The sequence below is a fragment of the Antrostomus carolinensis genome, unplaced genomic scaffold (assembly GCF_000700745.2).
Source record: "Antrostomus carolinensis isolate BGI_N321 unplaced genomic scaffold, ASM70074v2 scaffold13626, whole genome shotgun sequence".
Lineage (NCBI taxonomy): Eukaryota > Metazoa > Chordata > Aves > Caprimulgiformes > Caprimulgidae > Antrostomus > Antrostomus carolinensis.
The window spans coordinates 23,956-35,520 of NW_010321242.1; the positions used below are offsets into that span (position 1 = coordinate 23,956).

Sequence of the window (11,565 nt, forward strand, 5' to 3'; positions counted from 1 at the left end):
GGCCGACGGGACACATTTAACTGCTCGTGACTTCATCCAGCAGAGATGTGCTGTGTGTAGATTTTCTCTAGTGCCCTGTATTTCTGTAAACGGATGCACATGAGTCAGGCAGTGAAAATTCACTGGGGTGGAGGGATTTGTACCTCTCCCTAGACTTAGCTTCTCAACAAACCCTGGTCTGCCCACTGAGAGCCTTCCTAAGGCTGAGGCTTTTTTCCTAAACTGTTTATTTCTTTTGGATGAACAGACTTTCAGCACGGCAGACCTCGGTTGTCATAAGTCATTGCTGGGCTCCCCAGGTGTTGAGCGGGACTGGCTCTGTGCCAAGGCTACTGCAGCCATCCTGCACGCAGCAAGAGGAGTCACGGGGCTGTGAACGCCCCCCTGTCCTGCATCCCCCCTGTCCCGCACTGGGCAGCCTCCCTGCAGACCCAGCAGCCCAGGCATGCCCCAGGCAGGACACCCACTGGAAGAAGAAACCTGCCGGTGTCTGCGCAGCCTCCGCACCCCTGGCAGGGGTAGCAAGCCACGGTGGGGTGTCTGGGGCTGGAAACCCAACAGCGTGTTTTAGCAGATGTTAAGAGGCACGGCAAATGCTGAAGACCAGGGTGAATGGCAAGGCTGCTGAAACTGTTGTTTGTGCAAATACTGGAATTTAGGCTCAAAGAAATCAGGTTTTACTTTCCAATAAATGGAGTGTGAGGAAAAGGGGATAACTGCACAGCCTGCTTCTCAGACCTCTCCTTCCCTTCGCTGTGCTGCTCTCCAAGTTTCTCTCTTAACCCATGCACAGCCCCAAGCCACTTCTTTTCTTTCCCTGCTGGTAGCAGCTCCCATCCAGGCCACTTGGCAAAGTGCTTGCATTGCTTTGGGTGTGTGATGAGAAGCCAGGGGAGTTCAGGGGCCTTGAGGTTATCTCTAAAGTCAAGCACCTGGATGACTTTCTGAACAGAGGACAACTAGAGCTTCAGACTGTTTGTCTTCCCCTTAGACCCTCCTGAAGTATCTAAAACATCATGTCTGCATGTTAGCTGAGTACGGAGAAACTGTAGAAGTGGGTACTTTCCAGATTCCTCCAAATGAGCATGGAGCTGCAGAAGATTACATGGGGTATCCTGCCACAGACACTGCCCATTTCAAATAAGTAGAGGACAAAACTCTTTTCCTCATATTGTGACTAGCGTGGTATTTTCAAAAGTGCTTAGTGCTTTGCTTGATCTCGCTAATAGCAACATGAATGACCTCTGGGAGCAGATTTCAAAATCCCAAAGGATCAGTCTCTAGTCCAGTCTTAAACAAGTATGCAGTAGCCTTGAGTGGTTTGTGTTTTGCATAAAGGTGCTAATCTGATCAACTGAACATACTGATACTGCAAGAATGTAGGTACTCAAATATGTGTTTGTGAAAGGGCTTGAATCTCTTCCTTTGTTTCATTTTCTTTTCCCACTGGTCTGCAGTCAGACACAGACAAACATCAGGCAAAGCAAACAATCTGCATTTCCACTTTTACAATGGGAGGAAATAGGAACTGAAAGGATAAAAAAAACCCAAACTTGACAGAAAAACTGCTTCTGGTGCCTCTTGGGTTTTACAGTTTATGAGGGCTGTGGTACAGACACTTGCAGTAGGGATGAAAGACTGTCCTTGTCCTCCAGAGATCAAGGTTGTTTGATCTGGTACCATTGAGTGTTATTAATTAACTTTCATTCTTTATATGTCTACATGCAGACACATTAGATTTTACTGTTAATGTTTTACATCCTGAATTCTGGGGCATGCTAAATGGTGTTTGACTTCATAGTATGTTCTATACTGAAAGTGGTAAGTCTTGGCTGGCTTCTTGGAACATATGTCATAGAGTGGAAATTAGCATATAGGAGGGAAAAAACCCAACCATAAACCTTGAAGAGCATGTCTTGATTATTTACAGTGTATTGATATTTAAGTTGTTCACCACTCTGACCAGCTGTGGTCAAGGGTGATCATATTTTGTTGCATTTAGGTGACACACTTTGCCTTCCCTGGTAGGAAAATGTCAGTGGTCAGTTCTGAAGGCGATGTTAAATCTAAGTCAATCGAGCAGTCCCATTACAATGTAAGGACTGGTGATGTGTGATGTTGGATAGTCTGAGGGCAACGGAGAGCCTTTATGTTGCTGAAGCAGTAACCTTGGGAGCTCATTCTGATGCTGCAGTCTGCTGTGTGCTCTTCCTCTCAATAGCATGGAGTTAATGGCAGAGAAAGCTATCCAGTTGCTGTTGAAAGAGGGTGTTTATGGAGGACAGGGAAGGGGAAATGCAACATTTGGCTATGCTGGCCAAGTCTGTCTGGGTAAGACCTAGGACTGACTGGAAATTGGCTGCCAAATGTGGGGGTGAAAGGGTACACGTGTTGCATCCACATGGTCAGCATTTAGGCAACGCGGCTGGGTTGTGGTTTTACGGAAGTCCCTGCATCCTGCACTGCTGGCATGAAAGCAGTCACTCACAGGAGAGGAGTGTGCTCTAGCTGGGAGATGGAGCTGAGGGCTGCTCTAGAGGTGACCTGGAACAAGGCCCTGGCTTCCAAATCTCAGCATCTCCCAGTATCACAAAGAGGAGAAGAAATGCTATAGGGAAATACAATTATTTGATTTACAGCCCCAAAATAACAACAGACAACTGGAGACAACATGACAGAAGTGCCACCAAAACTTTATAATGTCAGTCAAAGTAGGCTTTCTGCAGCCTGAGTTGCATGATTAAAAGCATGAAGCTGTGATCAAAATTCTAGCCACATTCCCACCTGGCTGATGTCCTGAATTCTTCATGGGGGTTTAAAAAAAAAAAAAAAAAAAAAGACTTTCTGAAACTGGTAGTTATCTGTCCAAGGCTGATATGTGTTGTGGTGGGTTGGGAGTTTTGTGGGTTTTCTATTTGTTTTGTTTTTAAACTATCAGAGTTGATGTGGGTTACATGTCATAGTTTACAATGAAATGGGTAATTTCTGAACTTTCGTGCTAGTATTCAGTGCATGACTGACCCTGAGCTGTGCCTCAGACCATTAACTAACAAAAACAAGCTATATGCTTCCAAACTCTTAACTTCTTCCTTGGAATTTGTTCCTGTCCCATTTCAAGTTTTGCATTACTGCTGTATTTTTAGCTGAAGAACTCCAACCATGACTACAGTGGGTTGTCTCACATGGTATCAGTTGCTGAGGCAAGGATTATAGACTGGTCTTCCTGATAGAGCTCTCCTCTAAACTGTCTTCTTGGGTGACACTTCTCAGCACCAAAACACTACAGCCCCTGATGTGCAAACCCTGGCCACTTGTTTACATTGGTCAAGACCCCAGGGGACAGCAGGATGTCCATTGTGAACAGCCCTATGCTGTAAAACAGCAGCAGTGTCCAAACTGCAGTGCAGGAGTAGTGTATCTGGAAGTTTTATGTTCTTGGGGTCCTCCTCCCTGCCACGCAAACCCATAAACCCATTGGCATGCTCTGGGGAGTGTGCTACAGCTGCGTGGGAGGCTGCCCTTGGTTGCCTGCTGCGTGAGCAGGCAAAGCTGGTGTTCCCAGGCTGGTCTGAGGCTGGCAGTAGCAAACATTGCTCATCTCTTCTAAAGAGCTGGGTCTCAGTAGAAAAGCCTTGTGTGGTGGAAAGGGAAGCAGAAAGATCATGACTTTGTTAAGGTCATGTGGAATAGCACATCGGGTTTCCTGGATCCCTGTGCAGAGCATTGTTCATTCGATGCAGAGTCTCTTGAAGGCTTTCCTTGTGTTACCAGGATGGAAAGGGTGGAGAGGAGAGGGGCAAAAGGGTGGGGTCTCGTCCTTCAGGGCACAGAAGGCTGAGCTGGCGGTCTACCAGCAACTGCAGGGCCACACACTGATTTACCCGAGATGTTCAAAGTTCATAAATGGCTTTTGAGCAGGAAACCTGCTTGTTGAAGTTCACTTTCAGTAAGAGCTTGCAGCAAAACAGCTGTGGCTTCACCCCGCTCCTAGAGGGCAGGTGGCCACAGCCTACATCAGTTACCCCATAATAAATGCTTCTGGGTGAGAAAGTCCTCTGGCCTTGAAAGTCTTCCATCTGCAACAGCCAGATCTTGCTTTCAAATACAAACCTTCAATGTCCAGAGGAAGCCTCAGGAGTTAAGTTTGTGGTATCTACCAGCTTTCTGGATTACACCGGCAGGCAGTGCTGTGAAGGGTCACTTGGGAGTTCCGCAGCCTCGTCCAGATGTTGTCAGCTGTTTGTGTCTGTGCACAGCCGAAGGGCACTGCACATGTGCGTGCCCAATGGCAGAGTGTGTTCGATGTGAAACTGCCTTCTGTGTGGGCACAAAGGTGCAGATTGGCAAGGGTCCAAGGCTTCTGGCATCTGGGAGGTATCCCTACACATAGGTACTTCACAGCGTCACCAAAACCGCTGCTTCTTAAGGGAGATAAAAGTGAGGTTGTGCTTCTGATTGCAGACAGAATGTGGACACAGATGGGGACTTTTGCATAGTCAAAACCACCATTTTTGTGCTGCCTTGGTATCCTGCAGCAGACAGTCCCTGCCGTTCACGTGCGCTTTTTCCTGCTGCAGTTAAATGGGGACAACTACATCAGACAGACCCAGAAACACGTGGATATTAATGAGCGCCTGGTGCCAAAAAGGAAGCGTGTGATGGGACTGCCGCAGGCTGCTTTGGATCGGTGCGCACCAGCCTAACAGGACAGCTGGTTGTGTTGTCTGGACATGCAATTGTCCACTTCACATCTGTGGGATGGCAAGCAGGGAGAGAAGCTGATGGGAGTTGTTTGCCACCCCTAGGAAGAGAGAGCTGTGCAGGATCTGGGAGGGAAGCTGTCAGGCCAAGCTCTCTGTGTGCGCCCCACAGCTGTACAGTCTCAGGTGTGTGTCACTGGCACCTGGGGTCTCTGGTTGTAATCACGGCCCAAGCCAGGGACTGACCACAATTTTTGTTTGGACTACCTAATAGGAAAAGGTGTCGTACATGACTGAATGTATCTTTTTGTAAATATACTTAATTCATGTAAAGCCCCCTTATCAGCTAAGAGCTTGACCGCTAATGCTGATAGGCTTGTTTGATGTAAATAGAAAAATATGTCTTGACCCTCAGTAGAGGGCATAGATAAGCGGTTCCTTTATCTAATTGAGCTAAAAAGATAAATACATACCCAACAGAAATAACACTGAGTGATCTGTCCTATTCCACATATATCTCCCTGCAGAAATAATGCATGGTTGGAGCTCATCAGAACCAGATCTTTGGCATAAAGGATCTTCCACAAGTGTGGCTGCAGTGAGCAGATTTGAAAAATGTGTGTGCTGGCTTCAGGTTTGCTGAATGTTACTGCAGTGACTAACTGGCAGCTGCAGCAGAACTTGTGCGGAAATATTTTCTGGAGGAGACAAGGAACTTAGCTGGACTGAAAGCTAATGGGATAATTTCTTCCAGCTTGGATACCTCATAAAAATGTAGGCAAGAACTTCAATTTTAGAAAGACACTGAGTTTCAGAATTGTTCAAGTCTAAGCTCTGTATGAGCTTGATAGTGTTTAATGCTATATTCATGGTTGGGGACATGGATGACTTGCAGATGGCTCTTGGATGTTTTGGCTGCATTCTCCCGAGTTGAAACCTGCTCTCAAACTGAGTATTTGGGTGAAAGATTAAACCTTTTACTAGGGAAATGGGCCCAACAGACCATTCCTGCCCACTGCCCGGTTTCTGAGGAAATGTGCAATGGAGGATCTTGAATCACAGCAGGCTGATTCTCTTATGATCAATGATCTGGAGAGGATGGGCAGCAGCAGATTGCACAGAGGCTGGGAGGGCAGTGGCCCTTGTTCTTCCTCCGGTTTTGGGTTAAATCAGAAAGGGTGAACTTTTTTGGGTTTCGTCACTGGAAGTCAGTGCATCTGTTGATCTCATTTGGTTGAGAAACAGTTAAAACAGCCAGTTGCTTCTAGGAGCGTTAAACAAAAATCACACCACCACCTTTCTCAAAACAATTCAAACGTGCTCAACCTTGTGGCTTCAGCAAAAGTAGCAATGTGCGAGTTCCCATGAACTCTGGCTAACCTCTGAGATTTATTGATAAATGAAAAAATAAGGGGCCAGGCCCTGAAACCTTTCCTTTTGTAGGCACTAGTCTCAGTATGTTAACAAGAAGCCCAGGGCTGGGTTCAGGATGTTTACTGCTTTTAGAGATGTCAAGGAAAATGAACTCGAAACAGTTTGAAAAACCAATGTAAAGGAGAGAAACCTGTGATTTCTGTTCTGATTGTCAGCACGGTCGTCATCTGGGTGTTAAAGCAAGTGTCATATGGAGCACATTGCCCTGCTTAGATAAGCTGCATGGACATTGATGGTTCTTTGCCACATGAACACGTGTGTCTTCTGAAGCCTTCAGCCCTCTTAGTGTGGAGTCTTGCAATAGCACACTCACTTTTTTGGGTGGTAGTGCTGAGTTCAGTAGGGTGCCAGTGTGCAACCATTGCTTATGGAGACTGCTGGTGTTGGGGTGAGCTGTTGGGTGGCTTTGCTTCTGCCACTTTTTTTCATAACTACCTGAATAGACAGAGAAGGTCTGGGGAGGAGAGGCAATAAAATTTAGGATGTCTCCAGCATTCTTTGATTCTTTTGTCTCCACTGATTGAACCTTTTCCTTCGGTGATATATAAAGGGAAGGTTTTATTAGTGTATGTTGGGATGATGTCAGAGCTAAGGAGAAATTATGGTGTGTGCTGTGTAATTCTGCCACAGGACAGAAATCAAAACTGAATGCCAAGCCTTTTCCCCTTCCTTATATTCTTAAAACTATTCAATATCAGGTGCAATGCTAGCCTAGTATTGATTGGTTTATTTTTTCAGCAGAGAAGTACATCTCCATGCTTCAGTGTAATTATGTAAATCAATGTTGATTCTTAACATCGTCCTTTGCAGAACGTACAGCAGCCCAGGAGAGACTCACTGTTTCGATGGGCTGGTCACCTGCTATGTGTGGTAGTCAGAGACATGGAATTATCAGTGTACTTGACTCCAGACAAACTCTGGAGATAAATCAAGGTGCCAGCATGTCTAGCACGACTGTATTTTGTGGAAGGCCCTCTCTAGCTGTATTGCCAAGACATTCAATGCCTGGAAACATTTGCTAACAATGGCCTCCAACAAAGGAGCCATAGCTGTACAGAGAAAGCTCGCTAACCAGGATTGACGTCAGCTGGGATGGGTGCTGACCAAACACCAGCATCTGTTGGGCTCCCACTCATCACTGCCCACCTGCACTCAGCTATGGTGGTGTCTGTGGTGTGGGTCTGGTGAGGGTGTGTCCCATTTGTCTTCCTCCTGAGGTCTGTGATAGTGTGTAAATCCTATCAGTCTAGTTTATGAGAAAAAGCTTTGCAATCCCAGGAATGCTTCCATGGAAGGAGGACACTTACAAATATACAAAAACTCAGCTGGATTTAGATTTCTGTAGAAGAAAACATGACTGTGACATATCACCTGAGAATGAGGAATCATTTTTCTTTGATGCAAAATGACTTAGTCTTAGAAATAACAGTCATATGCAATTTTGTGCAGATAGGACCTGGGTTTTAAAATGACATCAGCCTAGCTTTTAATTTTGCAGGTGTAAATTGCACCTGCAAATCATTTTGTCTGCAAACTGCAGCATTTGATATTTGATTTCCTGATTTCCTACGGCTTAATTAACTGATGTCAGTTAATTATTTTGATGTACAGCTTTGCAGGCACTACTATTTCAGAAACAAAATTGCAATCTCAAAGCATCAAACCCATTTCTGAACATCTGATGGAAGTGAGGAATTAGGACACGTAGCCCATCCATTGTTCAGATGAATCTTTTGGCATTATTCTCCAATATCAGATTAGTGTTGGTTATCATGGCAAAACACTGCAACTATGGCATCTGCTGAGCAATTTGATCTAACCAAGCCAAGAAACTGCAATTCACAGCAAGATTCCTCGTTGTTTCTAACATACATTCTTGTGAACCACATTTTGTGAGTCTCTGTATCATGTTTGCTCTTTTAATAGCTTTATTCCCTATTGCCTCCCTTTTCCTAGCTTTGTTTTCAAAACTAACCACTTACCTGGTCTAAAATTACCAGTTATCTATTGCTTAATAATGATTGTGGGGTGTGGGTATTCCACTAGTGTAGTGTGTGTCTGTATGTAGGCACACATGCAGTCAAAGCCCTAGGAGAGTTCCTACCCACCACCATAGAATCTTACAGCTTAAATACAAAGCCTCTGCATCCTTTTTTAGGAGGTAGCTGAGATGTAGTTAACTCAGCTGCAGTAAAAATTTTCAAAATGAAGCATTTCACAGTAAAAAGCCTTTTCTGGGGGGTAAAAAAAAAAACAAAAAACAAACAAACAAGAATACATACAGGTTTAGTTCCTTGGCAGCCACATACAGGTTGCCAGATTGATGTGCTGAAACCTGGAGTTTTCTCTTTACCCTGTGGTGAGCCAGAACATGTGGGGTGGGGAGGTGAGGACAGTGCCAGCTACCCAGCACCTTGCTTCCCCAGCACGCATCAGTTCTGGATTGCGGGACAAGAAGCTTGCTCTGGTTAGGTCATCCTGGGTGCTGAGATTTCCTAGAAGAGGAGGTCTGAGGGGTGGCAACAGCTGTTGAACAGGAGTTGGATGGAGACATTGTGCTCTCTGGCAGCAGAGATCTCCCAGCATTGCTGCTTGCTTTGTGCTAAAGGGGGAAATTCAACCCCTGCAAAGGTAACTCAGTTAAGTTTAGAGTGTGGTAAAGGTATGAGTCTGATAACACATCACCAAGCTTCCCTTGGTAGTTTTGTGTCACTGAAAAGTTGTTGGTATGTGATTGAAAGCAAGTACTCCAGCCCAGTTGTTAAATGACTGATTTGTTGCTGTATACATTGTTTGCATCCATGTTTTACTTACAGTCTGTTGTTATTTTAACAGGGTCGCCATGTTAAGACTGGGCAGCTAGCAGCAATCAAAGTGATGAATGTTACTGAGGTGAGTGGAAAACCAAAAATAAAAAAGTTGTTATCAAGGTGCAAGTTAAAATAAATAATCAGATCGTGAGAAGATGGATAACTTATAAAAGACAATACAGTGGTATAAATTATGGTTGCTGAGCACTGGTTTGTGTTTTATAAAGTACTGAGAGGTGTTAATACAACCAGATTTTTCAGTTTTAACTGACCAATGGTGACAGAGCAATAGGGGAATATATATTTTGATGGTCTATAATAACAAAGAGAACTCTCTTCCTGCTTATTTCTAGTTGATTATCTGTTTCCAGAGATAGCAAGTAAAAGATTTCCTGTAGCTCTGTGCTGCCCCTGCTGTGTTTCATCACATCCTCTCCCCTCGTGTGCCAGCCATTCCTCAGAGCAGCTACGCTGACAGCTAGCAAGCAGGGACATGTTAGAAATGCGAATGTAGCTTTTCTTTATTGTTATTTGACAGATGAGAGAAGGAGACAGTTTAATTGGCACTGTCCCTGCTCACATTTATAAAGTGGTGTCAGTGCTGGAACAGGGTGTTGAAAAAGTTGCCAGGTATTGTTTTTTGTTTCTCCTTTTAAAAGCAGTAGCAAAGCAGTTTGCCTCCTTGAGACCCTGTTAGCCTGAGCCTCAGAAAGGTTGAGGAGACTCCCTACTTCTTCTCAGGTTTACTGGAAGTCAGTGGTTTGGTAGGATACACCTAATCCCACTGAAGACAAGCTCCCCATTCTGCGTCTCTGGCAATGTAGATACGGAGTACACGACTCCAAGATAAAATGAGAGTCCTCTTGCAATATTGTGGAAGGGTTATCTCCTGAAATAAAGAACAGGGCCAAGTCTGCCAGTGGTAGATTGACACGTGGTGTTTTGGGCAAGCACAAGCAAGCCTTGCCTGTGTTTTCGTATGTCATTTGATTGTCTTGGAAGACAGCAGAACAAGTTGGTGTCTGCATGAGCCTTGTCATACAGAGAAGGTCCAGGACAGTTCCCTCTGCTGATGGTGTAGGAATCCAGCCCTCAGCAGCAAGTGGTCTGAATTGCACGTTGATGTTTTGGACTTAGATTCTACTGTAATGCGTTTACAAAGCATATCTAAGGGCTGGTTTGGCTATGGCTGCTACCTTGTGAAATGTGCACATGTGGTTGAATTACCAGTTTTGCTCTTCTCTGTGCACAGAGGAGGGTGCATTTTTTAAATGAGCGCTACATTAGATTGGTGGGATTTTTGCTTTTCGATCTGTAGGTACATATATCACCAGATGCTTTGGCTTTAAATAATGGCAGTCACCAAACATGAGGCTGCTAGATTTTGGAAGGGAGAAGGGCGGGGTCTGTGTTGGAGACAGATTCCTGAAATCAGGGCACCTCCCTGCTTTGACAGAGGAGCTGATAGGACAGATCCTGGCAGGGACTCAGAAGTGATCCAGAGCTCCTGTAGGGACTGCTTTCGTGCTTGACTGGGTAAGCAGTGCGCGAGGGCTGGCCAGAGATGTCACTTGTGGGCTGTCCTGTTAGCACCAGCGACAGTCCCTTCCTTGATGAAACAATTGAAGCAAAAACTGCAGGAAGGGAACCTTGGAAAGATTTCCTTCCCTTTGCTATACATAACACAGTCTCCTTTGTATATAAGCAACAAACTGTAGCCTCAAGTAATGCCTGTTTGCTTGGAAACAAAATTTAAATGGAGGACAACCTTGTGGTCCAACTTCAGGAATTCACATTGGTAGACTTGAATGATTCTGGGAACAAAAACCATGTGTTGGGGTCTGATTTGCTGCTTCCTTGCAGGCTAGAGAGCCACCATCATACTGGGGAACCTGTCCCATTGCCTGAGGAGCAATGATAACAGATCATGCTGTTTTCATGTTGAGTCACTTAATGTGAAAGCAGTTGTGACAGTTTGGGAGGTGAGTGGTGAGCGTGTTGGTGCAGCCACCTGGAGGGGTTTTCCCTGGTGCTCTTCCCTCACTAAACCCCGAACAAATCCAGTTCAGCTCTACTTGAGTGTTTCTGCTTTCTGACCTTAGTGCAGGGTGAGTGCAAGGCTTTCTGCTGTTATTTCCACTTTTTTAATGCGGGGTTGGCTGTGTTCCCGCTGCTTGGGCAGAGGCTGGCAGACCTGGATGCAATCCTCCTCTCTGTCACTGGTCTCCTCCCGGCCCTCTGCAGTGCCTCTGCGAGATGTTGTGCAGGAGTGACTCAGGCGGTCGCTGCCAGTAGCTGCCAGTTCTTCCTCTTGTAGCCATCTGCTGTGCCCTGGGGTTGTCCTCTCCTCAGCCACCGCATCTGACAGCCTGATGTGTTATGGTAAACCCTGATTGCTGTCAGCACAGCAGCCCATGGATGGCTGTGTGCAGTGGCAGCGTGGGGCTGGCAGCTGCAGTTTTACCTTCAGACACCTCAGTGCAGATTCCCAGAGTGCTTGGGGTGAGCCACATCACTGCAAGAAATGGGATTACTGCTGGCATCCTGAGCTGATCCGTCTGGACAGGGACTGCGCTGCTGGTCTTGTAGTGCAGAACAGATGGGGTGGTTGAAGCCAATGC

At 45.6% G+C, this 11,565-nt stretch overlaps 1 protein-coding gene across 1 annotated transcript in view; it reads left to right on the forward strand.

Annotated features, from left to right (window-relative positions):
* LOC104526421 (mitogen-activated protein kinase kinase kinase kinase 4-like) overlaps nt 1-11,565 on the forward strand; it is a gene marked incomplete at both ends in the record, with an annotated part of 62,816 nt that overhangs the window by 20,091 nt on the left and 31,160 nt on the right. The window contains one exon of the mRNA XM_010169868.1: nt 8,970-9,026. Coding sequence (XP_010168170.1) covers nt 8,970-9,026 — 57 coding nt within the window. The remainder of the gene's footprint in view (nt 1-8,969; nt 9,027-11,565) is intronic.